Source organism: Callithrix jacchus, chromosome 9, assembly GCF_049354715.1.
Source record: "Callithrix jacchus isolate 240 chromosome 9, calJac240_pri, whole genome shotgun sequence".
NCBI classification, from domain to species: domain Eukaryota; kingdom Metazoa; phylum Chordata; class Mammalia; order Primates; family Cebidae; genus Callithrix; species Callithrix jacchus.
The window spans coordinates 112443047-112466819 of NC_133510.1; the positions used below are offsets into that span (position 1 = coordinate 112443047).

General features: G+C 51.4%; 1 protein-coding gene and 1 non-coding gene across 2 annotated transcripts; both read right to left on the reverse strand.

Moving 5' to 3' along the window:
• Positions 1 to 5299: 5299 nt before the first annotated feature.
• Positions 5300 to 23744, reverse strand: MMAB (metabolism of cobalamin associated B). The gene is made up of 9 exons (XM_003733848.6): positions 23567 to 23744; positions 21867 to 21928; positions 18592 to 18685; positions 15108 to 15165; positions 11881 to 11953; positions 11526 to 11623; positions 11144 to 11208; positions 9200 to 9259; positions 5300 to 7206 (listed from the first exon to the last, which is right to left on the reverse strand). The coding sequence occupies exons 1-9, from the start codon at positions 23680 to 23682 to the stop codon at positions 7098 to 7100; spliced, it is 735 nt and encodes a 244-aa protein (XP_003733896.2). The 5' UTR covers positions 23683 to 23744; the 3' UTR covers positions 5300 to 7097.
• Positions 17816 to 17954, reverse strand: LOC128928724 (U4 spliceosomal RNA). Its single transcript, XR_008474139.1, has one exon. It is a non-coding gene; the product is annotated as a U4 spliceosomal RNA (small nuclear RNA).
• Positions 23745 to 23773: the final 29 nt, after the last annotated feature.

The following is a 23773-nucleotide window of genomic DNA, read 5'->3' on the forward strand; positions in this document are numbered from 1 at the left end:
CTGCGGGAGGTAGATGATTTATTTACAGGCAGAGAAACCACTTGTCAGTTTCTTTTCTTCATTCATGTGTATTACACAGAAAGCCTTTGTCAAATTCAGCCCAATTCATGTAGAAAAATTAGAAAATCCAGACAAAATGAAAACGAACATGAAAACCACCCATCTTCCCACCACTGAGAGATACGTACGAGTAACACATGCATTTTTCTATGGTATATAAACACATGTATATTTCTGTTTAGGATTTGGATCATTCTATATGTAACATTTTGTAATTAAGGTTTCTTTTTTTCGCTTAATAATAGTGAATGCTGAATGCTTTTTCATAGTAGTAAATACATAGACACCATCATTTTCATGGTTTTATGGTATTTCTTACAGTTCCTTATTGTTAACATTTTGCTTATTTAATTATCCAACTCCTGATTGTTGGACATTGGTTTCCAATTTTTCACTGTAATGAGCTGCATTTTTCTGCACTGAAAAAAAAAAAAAACAACTCTTGCAGTTTCACCAGTGTGTCTATTTCCTGCACTGAAAAAAAAAACAAAAATCAAAAACAAAATGGCAAACAAATGCTCTTGCAGCTCCACCAATGTGTCTATTTCCTTCAGAAAAAAATCTCAGACACAGAATTGCAGGACTGTAAGATACACACATCTCTAGGACTTTTGTGCACATTGCCAAATTGCCCAACTGAAAGTTCGTACTGATCTCCACTCCCCGCAACAGTGAGAGAGTGAGTCAACATTTCTCTCTCCCTGCTGAAGTCGGCAGGTGGAAAGCCATAGGCTCAGAATTCTTTCCAGCTGCTGGGATTCTGCAGCTGGACCCCTGAGGGCCATAGAAATGAGTTCTTTCTCTTCCACTCCCCAGTCAAAGCACCTTGAGAGAGTCCCTGGCTGGGCCAGGGCAGGGTCCTGAGGCCACCTGGCACGGCCACTCACAGACCCTACCTCCTCCCTCCCCACGTACACGCCTGGATGTCTTTTCTCAAGGCCTGCCGCTCACACCTCGTGGCGGGATAGCGAGCTTTTGAGTTATAGTGAAGCTTATTTCCTGCTACAGCTCCCACAGAGTTAACAGATGTACGCACGTCTGAGGCAGTCATGCGGCAAGAGACTTTGGGCCCAATCCTTTCTGTTTTGACAGTGTGTAATCGAGGTGAAGCCATAAATTTTATAAACAAGAATAAACGACCCTTAGCAACATATGTCTGCTCGACCCTTCCAAGGTGATTGTAAATAAAGGCACCTGCTGACTGGGGAGGGCCATGGGCACTGCAGATGGCCAGTGATGAGGGCTGAAGGACTGGTGACTTGGGAGCTTGCACTGGGAGGCATTTCGGTGGTGAGGGGCAGGGGAAAGAGGTCACCTTGCCCCCACCCCAGGTCCTGAGTCATTAGACACTTTCATGCCACTCATGCATTCCATTCTCCAGGGTGCCTGTGCCCTATGCCAGTTTGAATTGGCACTTGATACTCACCCTTCCTTGGAGAGGGCACTTGTAGCTGTGGCAACGAGGTTCCTCCCGGGGGTTTGTTTTTGAGGCAAGGTCTTGCTTTATTGCCCAGGCTGGAGTGCAGTGGCACGATCATAGCTCACTGCAGCCATGAACTCCTGGGTTCAAGTGATCCTCCCACCTCAGTCTCGAGTAGCTGGGACTACAGGTGCATACATCACTCCTGGGCTTTTTTTTTTTCTCCAAGAAACAGGGTCTCACTATGTTGCCTAGGCTGATCTCAAACGCCTGGCCTCAAGTGATCCTCCTGCCTTGGCCTCCCAAAGTGTTAGGATTACAAGCAAGGAGCCACTGCATCCAGCTCCTCCCAGGTTTTTGGCACTCCCTTCGCTTCCCCTGAGAAGAAGCCCTGTACTACTTGATTGCCAGTCACACCCTCACTGCCACCTGTGCCAGGGTGGCCACCCCAGGGGAACCTGAAGACCAGGGTCCTTGTCTTGGCTTTGCTGCTGCCACAGGGAGCATGCTGGAGACAGATCTGAGTTCAAATCCAAGTTCGGCCTCTTCCGAGGTGCTGTCTCCCTGCACCTCTGTTTCTGAGTCTATGGCGCAAAGGTACTAATGTCCACTTGGCAGGGCTGTTGTGGGGAATATATGGCAAGCGTGCAAGGAAGGTGCTCTCCAAGGTTAGCTACAATGAGATGGTTTAAAAAGCTCTGGTGGTAGCCGGCCACTGTGGCTCATGCCTGTAATCTCAGCACTTTGGGAGGCCGAGGCAGGCGGATCATGAGGTCAGGAGATTGAGACTAGCCTGGCCAACGGGGTGAAAAATCCCATCTCTACTAAAAATACAAAAAAAATTAGCCAGGCATGGTGGTGCATGTCTGTAATCCTAGCTCTTCAGGTGGCTGAGGCAGGAGAATTGCTTGAACCCAGGAGGTGGAGGTTGCAGTGAGTCGAGTTTGCACCACGGCACTCCAGCCTGGGCAACAGGGCGAGACTTGTCTCAAAAAAAAAAAAGTTCTCCTCTCCAGGCCTCAGTTTCCTCATTTATAAAATGGGACAGTGATGTCCGGGGCTGCATTCAGCCCTCATGGTCTTGCAAGTTCCTCTGCCTTTCACTTCGGACCTGTGTTGCTGGAGCCACATAGGCACAGGGGCTGGTCTGACTGTGCCTGGTCACCTCTGGAAGCCACCTGTCTCCCCAACCCACTCGGCAAGGCTGAGGGACCAGAGAGGCTGCCAGGCCATTCTCAGCTTCACATGCTTTAAAAAGGGTCAAATATGGTTGAACAACAACTGCTATTTTTTAGAGCTGCTATATCATGTGTGGGGCCTGTGGATTTATTTCTGAACTCTTGGAAGTTGGTATAATTATTCCCAGTTATTAAAGAGGCTTTGAGTGGTTAAACCATTTGCTTAAAGAGATGCTGGAAGTGGCAAAGTTGAATCTGAATTCAAATAGTAATAACAATAGCAAACAACTGTAACCACAGCTCACATTTTGCAGGGGCAGTATCACTCTTCTAAGACAGATGGAGGAGCAAGACTGAAAGAGATGGAGTGATTTGCCCAGTCACCAAGATAGGAGGTGACAGAGCCAGCCTCGAACCTGAGCCTGCCTGGGGCCAATGCCCAAGCCGGCTGTTCAGCAGCCCTTCTCTGCATCCCACAACCCTGCAAGCATCAAAGGTCACCCAGCAGCCTCTCCCAGCTGGCCCCGAGTGCTCCTTCTCACATTTCCAGGCTGGGGCTATCTGACCCTGAAACAGGCTGCTGAAGGTGGATTTGGGAATCCCGCCATAACTTCTGAAGAGGGTTGCACTGGTTCTCTTAGAACAGGGGTTCCTGCCCAGAGGTTCCATGGACTTCCTACGATCGGATGCAAATTCGTGAATATGTGTACATTCCAGGTGACAAAGTACGGCTTGAGAAGTTTCTTATTCTGTGGAATGAGAGAACACGAGGGACGTCCCCAGAATTTCTAGGCCTCCGAAAGCTGCCTGTCCCTGCCTCGGACTTCAGCACTATCTTCCAGGAGGGCTCTCAGAGAGGACTCTCAACCAATAGGCCAAGGCAAGTTAAAACTGCACCATCCTCCCCTAGCTGGACTGACTGCAAAGATGCATTTGTTCCAGCTTGTGTCAGTATCGCCAGAAGATTCCCAGGCCCCGCCAGAGGGGAGGGATGAGCCACAAACCCTTCCGGGCACTGATTTATGTAGCATTCATGTGGAATTTATTATACAAAGAATTTTATTCAATTAAACTTGAAATGCGTCTGGATTCTTAAAGGTTCAGTAGTGATCACGGGGACGGGGCGATCATAAAACTGAATGGGCTGTCGGAAGGCGTCAAGGCAGCAGCGAGGGTGACATTGCCACTGATGGGGGCTTCGGAACCACGGACGTTTGTCATTGGGATGTGTTACAAGTTCGGGCTGTGGAAATTACTCCGTGAAAAATGCACATTAACAATAGCCATGAAATATCAGTTAAGGGAAACTAGGTTGAGAAATGAGACAGCAGGATCTATCAGAGCCTGGCATTGTTCGCCGCAGCCCAGGTAGTGATTAAAATGACTGTCAAGCAGCAGTGGGGTGGGAGCCGAGGAGCACGGGGCCAGGAGTCACAAGGTCGCGTCCTGGGCCCATATCTTGGCACCGACTCCCCAGGACAACTCGGTTCCCCACCTGCAAAGTGGGGCACATCTAATGCCTCCTTCCAGGGCTGCTACGGGGTTCAAATGAGATCGTGTCTGTGGAACGCTTGGCTCAGGGCACTGCACATAGCAAGCCCTTTCACAGTGCAGGCTGGTGTCACTGTTACCGTGGGCTTCTGACGGAAGAGCCAACTGCCAGCACTCTGGAAATACACTAAACACCCCACTCCAGGGAGCCTGGTCTGGAGGAGGGGGAGGTGGAGGAGGCATTTTCATGGGTGCAAAATGTAAGGGAGTGCCCACAAACTTGGTGACTGAACAATATTTGCAGTATTTTCCAGTTTGATTTGACTCAATCATAATTTGATTTTGGAAGAACCTGTGATAAGCAAGGGATCACGACTTTAAATAAAAACAGGCTGCTGTTTGTTTCGAAAGCCCATGTTCCCGTGCAATGGGATTGATCATTTCTGAGGGCTGCCATGATGTGCAAATGCTGGGGCAGTGGGGCTTCGCAGCCGTGTTTCTTGATTGCAGGCTTTTATTAACTTCCCACCCGGTTCAAAATATGGGAGGATATTTGCTCAGTGTACAGGATACGCAGCTTTCCTTTTGCCTCAGGCTCTTGATAGGGCTTTTGAAAGGCACTGCAGAGGAGCAGCTGCTCCAAACACCCCACCCTCCCAACCCCCAGAGCAGGTTTTCTCCATTTTCCCCAGGTTGATAGCACAGGAGAGAAACACCTGCCGAGCAGTAGCGTCCCTCCTGCACCTGGGTGGTTTCTCACGGAAGTGTTTGCTGGTGAACCGGGAGATAGATGCAGAGGCAGGGGTCTGAGAACGTGACTGTTAACATCCGGCCTGTGACAGCTGATCCTGGAAGGACAGGACTTGGCAGCAGGCGAATGGCCTTGTTTCGAAGGTCATCACTTTAGGATGCTGCATTTACTCAAAGAGCTTTTCTTATCCTTTGGAGGCTGTGCTTTGCCATGGCTAGGCATGCAGGGCTGGTGTTTTATTAAACATATATTCCAGGAAAATTTTGAGGTGTGGACAGAATTGAGTGATTCGCTGTGAGCTCTTTAAACATACTCCCTGACCGAGCCTTAGTGATTGCAAACTCAGGCCTTTCCCATTTTTTGTTTTTTTGAGACAAAGTGTCACTCTGTTACCCAGGCTGGAGTGCAGTATCTTTATTTCAGCTCACTGCAGCCTCTGCCTCCTGGGTTCAAGTGATTCTCCCGCCTCAGCTTCCAGAGTAGCTGGGATTGCAGGTGCCCGCCACCACACCCAGCTAATTTTTTTTTTTTTTTGTATTTTTAGTAGAGCTGGGGTTTTGCCATGTTGGCCAGGCTGGTCTCAAATTACTGATCTCAGGTGATCTGCCTGCCTTGGCCTCCCAAAGTCCATTTTCAATTCTGTGTGCAAATACTGAGCACCTACTCAGTAACATACCTGGTAGTGACTATGGGGGCAGGAAGGCACAAAGCCCCCTCCTGGAAGACATTCACACACTCCTGGTCATCTACACCTCACCCACCCTGCCCAAGGCTCAAGAGGGCCACTGCAGCCTGCCAGCAACGAAAGGATCCAGAAGACACGAATGTCCCTGGCCCTCCTGCAAACTTTGCAGGCAAGATGGTAAGAATAAAGGCAAAAATATGCACATGACTGAATGTAATGTTTGCTGACTTACTGGCAAGAAAGATGGCCAGAGTGACCAGCCTTCCCAAGCCCCGCTCGGTGACCAAGGATGAGCAGGCACTCAGCCAATATGTGACACTGAATGGAGTTTGCCAGGCATTTCAGCCCTGACACTTGACAAGAGCCTGCCCTTCCGAAGTCATTTCCTGCAATTAGCAGCCTGCAGTCTTTAGGTTCTTGGGGCTGCCTCTCTGCCCTTCATAAATATCGCCTTTCCCAAGGACACTGCTGGCACTAGCAGTGTCGTTTCATAGCGGGAGGGAGCAATGGTGACAACTGAAATAAATACAGCCATGGCACGGATCGCAGAGGCGTAAGCCAGCCAAGTGCAACATTGGAGAAATCAGCCTGGTGGATGTCAGCCTCGCTGGAAACTGACAACCTCATTTTCTCAGGCTGAAGACACTGCACCGCAGACCCTCGACTCAGTCCAACCAGACAGGGAAGTTCACCTTTAAGCAGTATTGCTGTTCTCACCGGAGTCCATCCCTTTCAGAGGGGGTCCCCTAAGCTGCACCCCCGCCACACACACTTCAATCTAAGCCAGGGAAGTTCACCTTTAAGCAGTATTGCTGTTCTCACCTAGTCCATCCCTTTCAGAGGGGGTCCCCTAAGCTGCACCCCCGCCACACACACTTCAATCTAAGCCAGGAGTTTCTGAGCCTCATTTGCCAATCTGCAGCTGTCCCTCCCCCACACTTTGTTGGTGATGGGTGGCTCAGAGGTGACAAAGCTTCCAAATGCTGTCCGCCTTCCCCTTTATAAATGTGACATTTAAAGCCCCTTTGGCACAGGTAAATCACAATTACATTTTCAAGGGCCTCTGGTCCCATTCCAAATCCATGAACAATCTGAGCTGGCAGTGGGAGGGCTCTCTCTCTCTCTCTCTCTCTCTCTCTCTCTCTCTCTCTCTCTCTCTCTCTCACACACACACACACACACACACACACACACACACACACACACGGCTCCAGCCTTTCCCACTGTTATTCCTCCACACAGCTCCTTCTCATTGCAGCACTTTACCTGTCTTTCCTGCAATGCTGATTCATGCCCACTTCCCTCCAAGACCCAGGAGAGCTTGGGGAAGTAGAGTCAGGGACAGAATCCCCAAAGGGAAGGTGGCAGGAGGTGTGGGGCAAAGCTGAGCCGAGACACAAGGCTGCTCTCAGGCACTCTGGGTGAGCTCTTCAGGAACCAGGAACCCAGAAGGGCAAGCTCCCTTCTCCAAGGCCATCACCATGGAGGGGTCCTCCAAGCTCATTTTTGATTTCAGAGTGCCTCAGACTCAGCCGATGGGTCATTTTTCTTGTATATTTTCTCTTGATTGCCCTCCTTCATGGCTGCATATCTGGCCAGCGTGAAGAGATAGTCACTGAGTCTGGAGGGGCAGAGAAAGAGTAGCAAACAGAATGGTTTGAAATGAGAGATCAGCGCTAACTGGGTCTTCCCATATCTGCCTACAAGGAGAAGATAGAAATGACGTGCCCTGGGCATACTGTGTGGGGATATCGGGCCCTGCCATCTTGCACGTGACGGATGGCAAGTGAGGCCAGCTTCTGTGAACACCAAGGACTCTAGTGTCAAGGCTGGGGCCATTCCTGCAGGATGAGGCCATTGCCCCGGCCCTACCCTGTGGCCCAGGTGACTTTGGACCCCTCTCTGAGCTATTTCAACTGATCAGGGCTCATGTGAGTGACCAGTTTGGGTGTTTCCCAAACTAGAGTGTGCACAGGCATCACTGGGGGGTCTCAGTGATGAGCAGATTCTGACTCGAAAGGGCTAGGCCCAGGACTCTGCAGGCCTAGTTCCCTCCCTGGGTGATGCTGACCCTGCTGGACTAGGCCCTACAGACATTCTGGATCATTCTCTGTGTTCGGGTCTGTCTGATGCATTATGTGCAGTGTAGGATGCTGACAGCACCTTGGTCTCCACCCACCACGTGCCAGTAGCACCCCTGCACCCAGTGTGACAACCCATAATGCCTCCAAACATCCCCAAAGGAACCGGCTGAGAAGCACAGGCTGGAGCACTCCAGAGACCAGAGCCAGCCCCTTTCCCGCCTCCTCCTTTGCACCAACAGCAGTGGGCATCTGTGCATGAGGCCTTCTGCGGGGGCAGTGGCGGAGGGAACTAGAGGACAAGATGCCACGGGCCCACAAGACACTCGCTGTCAGCTCTTCTGCCTCCTGCAGTCCCGCACCTTTTGCTATTTCACTCCCAGTGCTAAGCGCCATGCTCCTCCCTCTCTCTCTGCCCCAGTCCTGCCCTGGAAGGCCAACTCCACGCCACATCCTCCCGATCCCTCCCCTGACTCTGCCCCCGGTCCCATGGAGGCTCACAGGGAGACTAAAGGGGAGGTGGTTGGGGTAGTTCCGTCGCCTGGGCCTTGTGCTCCTGGAGGGCAGCGCGTGCCTACTGCTTGTTGGCTCTGTGAAGCCTTACTAAGGAGATGAAATGGCCTGTCCCATGCAATGCTATGGGACCGCAATGGTCCCCCCAGTGTTGCTGCTTTGAAGGGGAAACAAACCTGCTCCTCACTCCTGGGGAAACCCCCCTCCCGGAAGGGAAGGAGCTTCTCAGAACCCGTCAAAGCCAGACCATGTCCCTAGGAGGAGTGGCCACAGTCACGGGCCAGACCCCAGCTGTGAGGTTACTTTCTAGCCACCCAGGACAGCTCCTGGGGTACAGACCTGACTCCCTGCATTCCCCCAGCTTTATAACTGCCCCCAGGCTCTGGCCTTGCCCACACTGGTGCCACAGGAACCAGGGCTGAGGTGGGAACCAGCATGGCAGGCTTTGGGCCAGGTGTGGCTCCAGTCTCAGGGTCCAGGTGCAAGGCAGGAAGCCCTCCCTGACCAGCCTGGCTCACTGGGGCCCGCACTGGGGCCCCTGAGCTCAGTTTGGCCTGGCTCTCTTCTCTCGGTTCGCGCTGCCCCAGGCCCTCTTCAGGAGAGGAAACTGGCTGATAGCGAGCCTGATTCCTGGCTCCCTGGTCCGTCACCACCGAGAGGCCTGTTGAAACCCCCTGTGATGGCTCCATCATCTCTGATGCCTGAGCACCCAGCCTCCAAGAGCACCCTTTGCCCCCGCAATGCCACTTTGCACTTACGTTTTTCTTCTTGGTTTTTACAGCAGCCTCTCCCCACAAGATCTAAATTTTATTGGGACAGGCACAGTGCCCACCCCATTCACCGAAGCCTCCCCCATGCTCGCATGGTGCCTGGCACAGAGCAGATGCTCATAAACAATAAGGGAATGAGGGGGCAGCAGGAACACAGCCCCACACTGCTCCTCAGACCACCGCACTCCTGCTACCTCCCACAGATAAGCCTCGGCTATCAGAGGGGACCCCCCAGGCTCCATGCAAGTACCTGTTTAAGAACTTGGCTACATTCGCATCGGTCTCTCCCATCTGGACAAGAGGCACCACACTAGAAAGGAAGGAGACACTGAGTCATGTGACACCATGGGGCTTGACAGGCTCTGACCTGGGGCCTGAACCTTGAGTGGCATTTCATACCCAGCACCGCTCAACCTGAACCTGCCCAGGCTCAGCCAGCACCGGAGATGACGAATCCATCACATTTTTCACCAGGCCATTGGCCCCCTTCCTGTGGGCATATTGCAGGAGGGCCTGGCCAAGGAGGGCTGGAGAATGGCGGGGGGCTGAGGGAGCCCCCCTGGCCTAAGCCACACCCCAGCCAGCTGGCTTTTGTGCCACTGGACCTGGGTCTGGGTGGGGTGATGTTGGGATAGTCAGCCTCTGCCTTCAAAAAACAGTGGGGGGCCTGATCCTTAATTCCCAATGGTAAACTCTAAGCCCCTTGTAAGTCATTACTTAGAAGAGCTTCACAGGGGAGACAAAGACCCAGGCAGACCTAACTCCTGATTCCACAGGATTCTGGATTCCTGGAGTCTGTGCCAGCCTGTGGGCAGATACGTCAGACACTGGACAACCGTCTGCTGGGCACCAGTGTTGTGGCAGGCCCTTGTCGAGCCTTTCCTGGGTATCACCTTGTGGCAAACCCCTTGTTGGCAGGCCAATTCCCCAAAGCCCAGCCTCAGGGTTCTCAGCCCCATCCAAAGCCATGCAGCTGGCCAGCGGCCCAGTAGGGTGTGCATCCCAGCCTGTCACGGAGCTCTAGGCTGTCTCTAGTGGGCACCATGTGCTCAGTGAGGAGCTTCTTCACCCGATGTGCCCCAGGCATGCGTCCCTGCCCCAATGACAATCTGCGTCTTTTCACTGCACAGTCACTGCATCGAAGACCCACCAGCTGCCCCGCCATGCCTCTTTGCATGGAGGACCCATCCGCTGCCCCGCCATGCCTCTTTGCATGGAGGACCCATCCGCTGCCCCGCCATGCCTCTTTGCTGGGACTTGGGCAATTTCCAGTTTCTTGCTATCATGAGTACTGCTGATGTGGATGGCTTTGTACAAATGACATTCTTTCCTTCTGAAGCCAGAGCTTGCTCAGTTCTCTGGGATCTCTTAGGAACTATCTGGGCCTGAGAGCCTTTCATGAACAACAAAACCTTCACAGTGTGGGACTGTGGAAGAGCTCAGGCTTGGCCCAACAGACCTGGGCTGGAATCTGGACTCTGCTCTCAGCCATTTCCGTGACCGTGGCCATGGTGTCATTTCTCTGAGCCGCAACTTCCCGACCCCTGTAAGGCGGAGGCCACCACCACCTCTCCCAGGGCTACCAGGAAGGACTACATGAAATGATGACAGTAAAGCAGCTGGCACAGCCTGTCCACGGGAACAAAGTCAGGCTCGCTTTCTCTTCTCTGTAAAGCTGGCCTCTGAGGGGTGTAGATAGAGATTTTGCTCATTTTCTTCTAAAGATTCCTTGAAAAGCCTGTCAGTAGCTTTGTGGGAATGGTGGCTGGTCTGTTGACAGCGTCCATCTGGGCTCCACACAGCCGTGCAGGCATTTCAGGGACCCTCTTCACCCAGCAGCCAGCAGGATCCTTTCATGTCTACCCCTGTCCCCAAGATGGCTGAGAATCCAGCAATAATTCTTTGCATGGAGGACCCATCCGCTGCCCCAGAACACAGGCTCACAAACAGTGTGCAATTGTGTTGTCTGATAGTCCATTTGGTCACATGCCACTGTCTCCCCTCCACAACACGGTGCTCTGAGGACAGGGACTTGGTCTGTCCTGGTCCCCGTCTGGCACAGTGGAGGGGCCCAGACAAGGTCTGTTGATGTGTGGCCGGATGGCTCCGAGCTGGCCCTGCTGGGCCTGCCTCCTGCCCGCTGTGCAGAAGCCCCTGTCCCTCTCCCCACTCCCTCTCCCTCGGGCCCTCTTACCGTCTCTCAGCTCTGCGGCACACTGCCCGGCAGAAGTGCAGCGCCGAGCTGATCTTGCCTCCTGACTGAAAGAAGAAAGGGGTGTTGCCTGAGCAGGGTGGGGAAGATGTGCCCACTGCAGATGGGAGCTCCTCTGAAGTCCAGCCCTGTCCCCCAAACCGGGCAGTGTTCTACCTCCAGGAGCCCTGCCAGGGCATACCCACCGGGCACCCTGCTCCAAAGTAGGCAGGGCTGGGAGGGACCAGTGAGAACCTGGAGGGAACTGGGGGAACTGGAGGACACTGTCTGTCACTGTGAAAAGAGGGACTTATTTAGAGCCCATGGATGTCTGTCACTGCACCTGCCTGCAGCCGCACCCCAGTTGAGCCTGCCCAGTACCTACAGGCAGAATGAAGGCCGTGAGTGGTGGGAGCTGGCTGGTGTAGTTGTCAATCCACTGCTCCAGCTCCACGATGGGCCCCGCCTCAAACGTGGTGTACTCTGAGAAGCCAAGGAGCAGAGAGAACTGCCATGAGGCCATCGCCCACCAGACCATGGCAGCAACCACCCCCACCACCCTCTGCCTGGTGCCCCGCAGGCTGCTTCTGCTGGCTTAGAAGGTACCTCCCTCCCAAAGTCTAAAGCAAGGCTGACTGGTCCATCTGTGGGCTCCTGGGGGCCTGGGCTCCCAGGTCATAACCCCTAAGAGAGTCCCCTGACCCTAGGGCCTTCTGAACACCCACAAGTTTGAGAATTACTTAAGTGAGCCTCCCGGGCTGAGGAGCGGGGTGTCGCCAGGGCAGAGCCGACGTCCTGCAACAGGCACTGGATCTGGGGAGCAACAGAAGGTGACAATCAGGTTCTATTCGGGATGGGCTGGACAGAGAGGGTCCAGAGGTACCACCTAACACACTGGCAAAGCCCGCGACAGCTAGCTTGGGAAGGGCTGTGATACAGTTTGGCTCTGTGTCCCCACCCAAATCTCATGTTAAACTGTGATCCCCAGTGTTAGAGGTGGGGCCTGTGGGAGGTGACTGGATCCAGGGGTGCTTTTGAATGGTTTAGCACCATCCCCTACTGCTGTCCTGTGATAGAGTGCTCATGATACATGGTTGTTTGGAAGTGTATAGCACCTCCCCCTTCACTCTCTCTCCTGTCAGCCATGTGAAGATGTGCCTCTTTGCCCTTTGCCATCTGCCATGACTGTAGGTTTCCTGAGGCCTCCCAAGAAGCAGAAGCCCATATAGCCCGCAGAACCATGTACAGATTAAACTTTTCTTTATAAATTGCCCAGTCTCGGGTAGTTCTTTATAGCAGTGCAAGAACGGACTAATACAGGCTGTCAGACCTCGAATTGGCTGACATTTGAAGGCAAAGTCTGAAACTTCAGCACAACATCTTCGCTGGACAACCAGCCCTGTTGAGGGGACCTGGTGCGGCTCTTTTGCAGTCTGAGCGAGGAAAAGGCTCCCGTGGGGGCGGCAGCTGGGTTAAGCAGATGACTTGAGTCACATGCCCAGGGACGGTCAAGAGGAACCACCTTGGCTCTGCCCACGTCTCCTCTGCACCTAGGCCCTGTGAGGTTTTCTTCTTTTCTCAGCATTTGACAGCTTTGGTTTTCTAACCTGTAATAGTTGGGCCAAGACGTCAAATATGACAGTGGTATCTAAGCTCTAGACACTCCAGATTTTAGAGAATGTAGTCAGCGGGGCATGCGGGGGTTCCAGGAGCAGGACACCTGGCTGGGTGAGGCCTGTGCTCCATCCTGGTGGGGATGGGTTTGCTTGAACAGAAGTGGTCTGTTGCTGTCTGCCGCAAGGATGCCAGGCCTCTGCAGGACAATGGTCCAACAGCTCCCGTGCATGTGAAACCCATGGGTACCACCTCTGACTTTGTGCCCAGCTAGGGTCCACTCAAGCTGGATGCTGGGCTCCAGGAGGGTGAAGGTCTGTACCTCTGACCTCTCCTATGATGGCCACAGTGACAGCATTCAGGAAGCAGGCCATACTGTGTGAGGGCAGAGGCTGCCCATCCAGCACTGGGCAGGAGCCTTCCCAGGACTGCTGACCAGCTGACCTTGGGCAAGCTGCTTCCCTGCCTGGGGTCTCTGCACCTTCACAGTCAACGCAGGAGTGATGATGATACCCACTTGGTTGGCCAGCAGCAGCATGCACCCTGGGGCCTGGGGAGAATTGGCACCAGGTTGGGAATCAGATTCCAGCTCCACTGATGCCTGGCTGCAAGTCAGCCTCTCTGAGGCTCAGTTTGGCTCCCTAGAAAGTGCGGACATTGACTTCCACCTCACAGGCATATGTGAGGGTGAAATGGGTGATGTGGGGAGAGCAGCAGCATGCTGCCCGGCCTCATCCACAGGCCCTGCAAGTGCTACCGGGCCAGGTGGGCCCCCAGGTGACCCAGACACAGTCCTTGCCCTTACCGTGCCTAGGCTGGGTGGGAGGCAGACGGGCTAACAGGTTAACACCCCTTGTGATGCCTGCGGTTAGAGGGTGTGGAAACCCAGGGGCACTCCTAACCCAGCTGGAGGCGAGGTGAGATGGCAGCTGCGACCCAAAGCATGCAGCATGCACGGTCTCTCCCTCCACCACACGGAATGTTCTGGCCGCTGAGGCTTCCCATCCTTCTGCAGCCTCAGCCTTGGCAGCCCCACCTACTCCCCTCCATCTGCTCCCAGGGACCTGAAAGGGCTCCAATCTGGGCTTCAGAACTGAAGTGGGAAGGGCTGACTCTGCAGGGAGGTTTCTGAGGACCCGGGTCCGTGTGAGATGGAAACTGCAGCACCCCAGGTGTTCAGGGGTGGCGACCAAGTCTCTGTGCTTGAAGTTCTGTGTGGGTCACAGGCCCCCTCCTTCTCAGAGAACAGAACAGTGGCACTGTGAAGCAGGAGTCCCACTGACTGAGGCTGACTGCAGCTGGGCCTCCCTGGGTTCCATCTGCATCGGGCGCAAGCGAGGCACTTCACACCGGCTTCCTCAGCCTCGGTGCTACTGCCATTCACGGCCTGGGCATTCTTTGTCGACGGGGGCTGTCCTGTGCATTGCAGGATATTTAGATGCCAGCAACACCCCCACCCCTAGATGTGGCAACCAAAAATGTCTCCAGACATTGCTCAGGGGGCCATGAGGGGCAGAATCACCCTGGGTTGAGAATTGCTGCATTTGAAATTCCCTCACTTGGTACCATCCTTACCACTTCCCTATGAAGGAAGATTATATGTCTCCAATTGTTTGTTTGTTTGTTTGTTTGTTTGTTTGTTTGTTTGTTTGTTTGTTTTGGAGACAGTCTCTTTTTTTTAGACAGGATCCCACTCTGTTGCCCAGGCTAGAGTGCAGTGGTGTGATCATAGCTTATGGCAGCCTCAACCCCTTGAGACTCAAGCGATTCTCCCACCTCAGCCTTCGAAATAGCTGGGACTACAGGTGTGTGCCACCATAGCTGGAGAATTTTTAAAATTGTCTTTGTAGAAACAGGGTCTCCCTATGTTGCCCAGGCTAGTCTTGAACTCCTGGCTTGAAGTGATCTTCCCACCTTGGCCTCCCAAAGTGCTGGGATTACAGGCCTGAACCATGCTCGGCCTGAGACAGGGTCTCAGTCTATTGCCCAGGCAGGAGTGCAGTGGCATGATCACAGCTCACTGCAGCCTTGACCTCCTGGGCTCAAGAGATCTTCCTACTTCAGCATCCTAAGCAGCTGAGGTTACAGGCACTCACCACCATGCCTGGTTAATTTTAAATCTTATGTAGAGTTGGGGTCTCACTACATTACCCAGGCTCCTGGCCTCAAGTGACTTTCCTGCCTCAGCCTCCCAAGTGGCTGAGATTGCAGGTATGAGCCACCATACCCATCCTGTCCCCATTTTACAGATGAAGAAACGAAGCTCACGGAGGGAGAGTGATTAGCCCTACTGAGTCCAGTGGGGGCCACCAGGGATCAGATCCCCAGCTCGGGGTGAGACGGTGTTACTCACTTTCTGAAGCTCTTCAGCAAACGTGTGGCCCTTTTCTGTGACTAATTCCAGAGCAAACCTATGAAGAAAAAGGAAAAAGAATTTGCCTCTAATGTCATGTCCCTAGGCCCTGTCTGGCCGTAAACAACAGATTCTCAGGTGGTAGGCCATTTAGTTAATTTCACTGCAACAGCCACATTATTTTTCTTGCTGACAATAAGAACATTATAGCCTTCCATTTGAGGGGGGTGCTATTTGTTTCTTGAAATGCCTTTTCTGATACTCATTATTTCCAGTCAACAATTTCTTTTTGAACAGCTACTCTGGCCAGGCCCAGGAGAGTCAGTGGTGAACAGAAGGTGACCCAGGCTCTATCCAGCAAGCTGGTGACAGGGTGAGCAGTGACAGCCTCAAGTGCTAGATCCTGAGATCTGACCTGTGGCCCTGTGGTTTGTTGTAGGTGTGTGGGAACTGGACAGACCCAGGTGCAAATTCTACACTGCTGCTGACTCTCTCTGAGGCTTCAGGCAAAGTTTGCACCTTCATGTTCAGGAGTGTGATATTCGAGTGTGTATCTAATCTGATTAAATATCACACTTCTGAATGTGAAGGTGCAGAGGTCAGTGCTCTGAAGGAAAGAGCAAGCCAAGACTAATCTGACGTTGGCTAGAGAGGCAAGGAGGGCTTCCTGGAGGAGGTGATGCTGGAGGGGAGAATTTGAAGGCTGGGGAGGACTTCCCTCCTAAAGCAGGGAAAGCAAACTGCCCCTGACACAGGTCAGGACCCTGGTTCTACCTCCCTTAGAACACTGCACTTCCCACCTGCATGGGTCAGTGCCCCGGCAGAAGACAGTGGCACGCTGCAAAGATTCCTGAAGGAGGGCTTTGGGAAGGGACAATTCACAGAAGTGTGGGCAGAGTTATGGGAATCGGCAATGGACGGCAAATGCAGGAGCTTAAAGCGCAAGAGACAGGGAAGGAGCTACTCACCCTGGAGGGAGCTGGATTCTGGAATCACTCAGCAGGGAGGGAGTTAGGTAGGGAGCCCAGCTGCCACCAGAGCCATGCACCACTGGGGATGGGGTCACACACACTCCCCAGCTCTCTCCACTCACTCTCCCATCACCTGCTGGTGCCTCCCATTGGCTGGACCCACCCAAATGCCACAAGACTAAGGAATTGAGGTGGCATAGCCACCAGGTGATAAGGTGGTGTAATAAGGTAATATGCAGCCTCCTATGCATAAAGAGAAGGTGAAGAGAAGGGATTTGAAAGGGCCATTGGAGAATAACCAGTCCATCTTCCTGGCACATCTTACAGTTAGAAGTAAACACACTAGTGTGATCCCCGCCTTGTGTGTTTTCCCCTCTGGACCGAAGGAAGGGCTGTGCAGGCTGGGATGCAGTCTGTCTCCATCACAGCAGATACCCCATGCCTGGGTCACAGGAGGTGTGCAGAAGTATCTGCTTGCCAAGGGACGCTCTGTGACCAGCCCAGTGGCAGGCCCCCCTCAGTGCTTGCCCCATGCCCACTCCCACCCTCCCAGCTGCCCAGTGAGTGCTGCCTGCTCCCTGCACTCTGCAGCTCAGGAAGTCAGGGCTGAGGTTCTCTGCTGAGCAGCACCTCGTACTGCAGATGCTTGGTCAATATCTGACAAAGGAAGAATCCACAGCTGAGGTTTCCCTGACCTTCTGCTCCTTCTCAACTGAGAGATGAGGGCTCGTGATTTACAGCTCATCAGAATGGCTGATGGGAAAACTGGCCTTTTCTCCCTTTGCCCACTTGGTCTTCTGTCTGCCCCCTTCTGGACCCCTTCCCACACACACCAAGGGGTTTGTTTGCCTTCTCTACCCGGCTGGCAGACTATCTATACCTCCCATTATCTGTCCTGAAAAGCTCACCTAGTCAGGCCCGCCGTGGAGATAGAATAGCCAGGAACAGGTAAGCGTTAAGAATAATGATATTACTTAACATTATTATTACTTGTGCTAGGTGCTGCCCTCAGGGTGAAACATGGAATCATCTCATTTAAGCCCCACAGGAACACAGTGAGATGGGAATTATCATGATAATCACTTGGTAGAACAGTAAACAGGCTCACAGAGGCCATGTGATTTGCCTGACGTCCCAGACACAGTCAGCAGTGGTGCTGAATTTACAGTAGAGTCTGTCTGGTTCTCATGCACCTATAACCCACCAGGCCTCGGGGTCAAACCTCAGGATCCAGCACTTGAGACTGTTGCTGCTCCCCCTGTCAGCAGCTTGCAGGGTGTGCTGGGCAGACTGTGCTCCTGCTTGCAAATATTTGCCACCCTTCCCACCCTGCTGATGTCAGGTACGTGCACGTGACAGGCTCTGGCCACTGAAATGTGAATACATGGAAGGCATCACTCTTGCGGAAGGTTTTGTTTTTTTTTTGGAGACAGAGTCATACTCTGTCACCCAGACTGGAGTGCAGTGGCACGATCATAGCTCACTGCAGCCTCAACCTCCCAGACTCAAGTGATCCTCCTGCCTCAGCCTTCTGAGTAGCTGGGACTACAGTTGGGTACCACCACACCTGGCTAATTTTTTTACTTTTCTTTTTAGTAGAGACAAGTTTTGCTACGTTGCCCAGGCTGGTCTCAAACTCCTGAGCTCAGGTGATCCTTCCACTTCAGCCTCCCAAAGCGCTGGGATTAGACATGTGAGCCTTTTTTTTTTCAACTTTTATTTACCAACAAAGTTCAGTTTCCATAAAGACTCAAAAACTGCCAATGTCGACTGTATTTCAAGTCATCAGGGTCAGGTGGTGGGAAAAGTTTTCAATCAGCAATGATCACATCGTGGGTAAACCTCGTTGGCAACAATACTGCCACTGTACAATCCCTGGCCACAAGGAGCCACTGTGAGCTTCACCATGACCTCTTTTCCCTCTGCCATGATGACAGATAATTATCCCAGACAGCGGCTGCCCTAGCAGAGTGAAGGCCACATGGAGCCAAAGCACATTCCCCCTGTGACAAGAGTGAAGTAGGAGCAGCAAGTCCACCATTGGTGTCACAAGCTAGGGGATCTGGGGGCTGTTTGTGTGCATAGCACAACCTGGCCCATCCTGACCAATTCCTTGAGTCCACCTTCTAAACTCTGGCTTATTTAAAAACCAACATTCATAAAAGAGATCACATTGGATGTCCTGTGCATTATACTAACTCATCTCTTTCACTCAGCATACTAACTTCAGTGGCACACACAGGCTCACCTAAAAAGCGGGGGATGAGAGGGAGGCAGCTTCACATGGCATTGGACAGAGGCCGGCGCAGGCACAGGCAGGGCCAAGAAGGAAAGGGGTCCGCAGACCCGCAGCCTTGTGGAGCTGACCAGCCTGTGCTTCAGGGCTGAGGGAAGTTCAGTAAGGACTGACAACCTCCGAGGCAGCTGCCCAGCACGTGTGACAGCTTCACATTCATTACGTTTACTCGTACTCAATTCAAACTCAACCTCAAGGCCAATCCTGTCCCCCTTACCCAATAGCTGAACTTAATTCATCTGTAGTTCCCACGGCTTCAAACACCTGGTCATCTTTGGGTCTCCTTTCTCCCGTGAAGGTGCTAGAAAACCCTGTGGAAAAAAATGTTTAGCCACCCAAATTAAGATCCTGTTTTCCTGATATGCTGGGTTTTCTTTTTTTTTTAATTTCAAAGCTTTTAAAGAACTTTTTCTCTCCTTTTTTGAATGGTCATTCTGTTGCATGATCTTGGCTCATTGCAACCTTTACCTCCAGGTTCAAGTGATTCTTGTGCCTCAGTCTCCCAAGTAGTTGGGATTACAAGTGTGTACCACCATGCCCTGCTAACTTTTTGTATTTTTAGTAGCGACGGGTTTTTGCCATGTTGGCTAGGCTGGTCTTGAACTCCTGGCCTCAAGTGATTCACCCACCTCACCCTCCCAAAGTGCTGAGATTACAGGTATGAGCCACCGTGCCAGCCCTTAAAGAATTTTCAAGTTGAAGTATAGAATATACACAGAAAAGTGCTCAAATTGTAAGTATGTGAGTTGGTGAATTGCTACTAACTGAATATACCTCCGTGGTCAGCACCCAGCTTAATAAACAGAACATGACCAACACCCTGAAATCCCCACGCACCCCTTTCAGTTGTCGCTCCCCAAGGGTTAACCACCATCCTCACTTCTTTCCTGATGTGCTTTTATTTTAAACTTAAAAATCACACACTACGGGAGGCTGAGGCAGAAGAACTGCTTGAACCCGGGAGGTGGAGGTTGCAGTGAACAGATATTGTGCCACTGCATTCCGGCCTGGGTGACAGAGCAAGACTCTGTCTCAAAAAAAGAAAAAAATCACCATCCTGATAAAAAAATAAAACATATGTGTTATATATTTTATATCATATGTACATTACCATTATATGTCACATGAAGTCAAAGTCCTCTGTTCCTCTGCCTAGCTCACAATCCCTGCCTTTCTCCCACAACCTCTCAGAAAGTAAATGCTGCCCCTGACAGGTGGGCGCTGGCTTTCGCTATCGAGTAGGCTTTGGGGTTGCCAGGTGCTAGCCTGGCACTCACAGCAGCTGAACACAAACCATTTCACAGAACACTGTCAGATGGGCGGCTCTATGACTGGGATGGTTCAAGACCAAACAAGGCCGCTCTGGAATAACGTCTGAGCATAGATGACTGTCCAAACTCCGAAAGATGACCAAACCTCCCCCTTCCCTGGCCAGTGTGAGTGACTGCTGCATCTTTATCCATTACAGCTTTAGCACCTCTTTGTCCCTTCTGTCTTCTAGAAAAAAATTAAGATACCAATTGCAGGCCAGGTATGGTGGCTCACACCTGTAATTCCAGGACTTTAGGAGGCCATGGCAGGCAGATCGCTTGAGGCCAGGAGTTCAAGACCAGCTTGGCCAACATGGTGAAACCTCATCTCTACTAAAAATAGAAAACATTAGCCAGGCGTGGTGGTGCACACCTGTAGTCCCAGCTGTTTGGGAGGCTGAGGCACAAAAAACACTTGAACCCGGGAGGCAGAGGTTGCAGTGAGCCGAGATCATGCCACTGCCCTCCAGCCTGGGCAACAGAGTGAGACCCTGTCTTAAAAAACAACAAAAAAAAGATACCCAATTGCAGAAATAGCCCTGCTTCCTAACGGGATTCGATCCAGAGCAAAGCCCCACTTCCTGGAATCCTCTCCGAAACCACCCAACAAAACCCAACCCTATAATAAGTCCTTTCCAGCATCCTCTTTCTTCCTTTTTATTGTGGTAATAGATGATACATAACAGAAATTTTACATTTTGACTCTTTTTAATTTTACCATTCAGTGACATTGGATATGTCCTGTGCATGCTTTTATACTTTTACTATACAAGCATATATCCGAAAAACAATACATACTAGTGATCTGCATGTTTTTATACTTCAAAAAATGGTATACTGGCTGAGTGCGGTGGCTCATGCCTCCTGTAATCCCAGCACTTTGGGAGGCTGAGGTGGGAGTATAGCTTGAGCCCAGCAGTTCGAGACCAGCTGGGCAATATAGCAAGACCTTATCTCTACAAAAAAACTAAAAAGTATTAGCCAGGCATGGTGATGTATGCCTGTTGCCCCAGATACTCAGAAGGCTGAGGTGGGAGGATTGTTTGAGTCTGAAAGTTGGAGGCTGCAGTGAGCCGTGACTGTGCCACTGCACTCCAGCCTGGGTGACAGAGTGAAACCCTGTCTCAAGAAAAGAAAAAGTATCATACTAACACATTCTTCTGCATCTTTTTTCTATATAACATCATATTCTAGCATTTAAAAAATGATTAAAGTAATATATACTCATTATAGGGCCGGGCGTGGTGGCTCACACCTGTAATCCCAGCACTTTGGGAGGCTAAGGCGGGTGGATCACAAGTTCAGGAGATCAACACCATCCTAGCTAACACGGTGAAACCCCCATCTCTACAAAAAATACAAAAAAATTAGCCGGGCACAATGGCGGGCGCCTGTGGTCCCAGTTACTTGGGGTGCTGAGGCAGGAGAATTGCTTGAATGTGGAAGGTGGAGGTTGCAGTGAGCCAAGTGACTGTGCCACCGCACTCCAGCCTGATGACAGTGAAACTCCATTTCAAAAAAAAAGAAAGTAATATATACTCATTATAAAAAGTAATACAATAGAATAAAAGTATGTAGATAGTGAAAGTCCTTCTGTTCAGTCCCCTCTCACAACTTAATCTCCCCCCCAGGAACAGTCCCAGGTGTAACCCTTCAGAGACTATTCTACACATATCTGAATACATATATATGCACATGCTTATCCAGATAGATTCAGGCTTTTGTCATTTAATGTATCTTGGGTGTTTTTCATTTCACATTACATTTTCGTAATGTATATTAAGTTGAAATCTGTCATATATCATACTTTTTTTTTTTTTTTGAGACAGTCTTGTTCTGTCACCCATGCTGGAGTGTAGTGTCATGATCTTGGCTCACTGCCAAGCAATTCTTCTGCCTCAGCCTCCAAAGTAGCTGGGACTACAGGCATGTGCCACCAAGTCCAGCTAATTTTTGTATTTTTAGTAGAGATGGGGTTTCACCACATTGGCCAGGCTGGTCTCAAACTCCTGGCCTCAGGTGATCTGCCCACTGGGCCTCTCACAGTGCCAGGATTATAGGCATGAGTCACCTCGTCTGGCCACATATTATACTTTTCAGTGGTTGCAAAGAATTTGGAAGAACTTTAAAATGGGGTATGCCATGTGCACTTCTTTGCATTTTTCACCTGTCCCCACCCTACCTTTGTCTCCTGTTTTAGTGTAAATCTTGGGGATCCTGGGTGTCCTCGAGGAAGACTGGGGCCTACAGAGAAATATATATCAATAGGTGGTAAGTGGGGATGGCTTACACAGAGGGTCAGCTCCGCAGTGGGTCCCAGCTCGCTCTTGTAACCTCAGACTCACCACTTACCCCTTGCTGCTTAGATGGTAATCTCTTGTTGATTTCGTTCCCCTAGATCCCTTCTAATAGCAAACGCTTTGTGGGAAAGACACAGAGCTGGGTGACAGAGCATGTTGAGTAGTGATGTAATGCATTGATCAACGTAAATGATCAATAAATATTTGCTGAAGGAATTCATTGATCATTTGCCACTGTTCCTGCACAGTGCCAAGTAGTTTACAGGCATTATCTTCTGGAATTTTCCCTGGAATCTTTCCACAACCCCAAAGGTAATCACCACCTATTATCTTCATTTTACTGAGGAGGCAACTGTAGCTCAGATGAGACTCACCTTCCTAGGTCATCCAGCAAGAGGCAGGAGTGGGATGCCGAAGGCTGTCCTAGGCTGGAACACAAGCTTTAACTTCTGTCCTACTGAAATTCTCTCTCTCTTTCTTTCTTGTTACTGAGATTGGGTCGTACACTGTCACCCAGGCTGGAGTGCAGTGGCACGATCTAGGCTCACTACAACCTCTCTGCCTCCCAGGCTCAAGCAATCCTCCCACCTCAATCTCCCCAGTAGCTGTGACCACATGTGTGTACCACCATGCCCGGCTAATTTTTTTTTTCTTTTTTTTTTGGTAGAGACAGGTTTTGTCATCTTACCAGGCTGGTTTTGAACTCCTGAGCTCAAGCAATATGCCTGCCTCAACCTCCTGAAGTGCTGTGACTATAGGCATGAGCCACTGTTGTCTGGCCTGTGATTATTTTGTTAACAGAGAGGGTCTTGGTCTGTTGCCTAAGCTTGGTCTGTGGCCTAAGCAGTGCAGTAGCATGATCATAGCTCACTGCAGCCTTGAACTCCTGGGCTTAAGTGAACCTCCTGCCTCAGCCTCCCAAGTAGCTAGGATTCTACCCTACCCAAATTCTTATCTCCACCAACTCAGGGCCTCTTGCAGGGAAAGAAACCTGGGCCACTTCCATACTATGAGGCTTCGAGTGTACTCAGAGGTGAAGAATTGGCAAAACAGAGTTCAAAAAGTGGCATTTTCAAATAACAAAATAACAATGTAAACGACTCAAGGACATAGCTCAATATTAAAATGTGACATTATAAGGCCATTCGAAGGTTAAGTTCCTGGAAATGTGGACTAAATTAATCCATTATTAATCCACAGTACTCTAGAGGTTCTGAGATCTGGGTTGGGGTGCAAGTTTCAAGGTATATGAGGAAAGCCATCTTTAGAAGATGCCGGTGTATCTCGGACCTAGGGGATAAACTGCTTTGGAGATGGGTCACAATCTGAGTCGAGAGCCCTCCTGACCCACATGGGATATTCTCTGCCCTGCCGGATGATAGCGGGGCTTCACTGAGACTTAGGCAAAGATTTTCTGGTCTCTGGCGCCCATGTGGCCCATGTTGCCATGGTGACGTCACGACCGCGTGGAGACGTCACCTGATGGTTGCCGCGGTGACCTCAGGGCGCTGTGACGTACCCATGGCGACGACACCACGATTCCCGGCAGGTGTTTGACTTACCCTTCCCGCCAGCCACTCACCTGTCCCCGTCTTCCACGTCCTGAGGGCCGCGGCTCTGGAAACGGGGATGCAGGAGCCTGGCAGCGCCGAGGCACCTACGCAGGCCAAGACGGCTCCCCAGGCACCACACAACCATGATCCAGGCTGCTTGACAGACCTGACCCCGCCAGGTTCCCGTCCAGGCCCCGGGGTGACTCCACCCACAGCCGGCCGCGCCACCGCTCAGC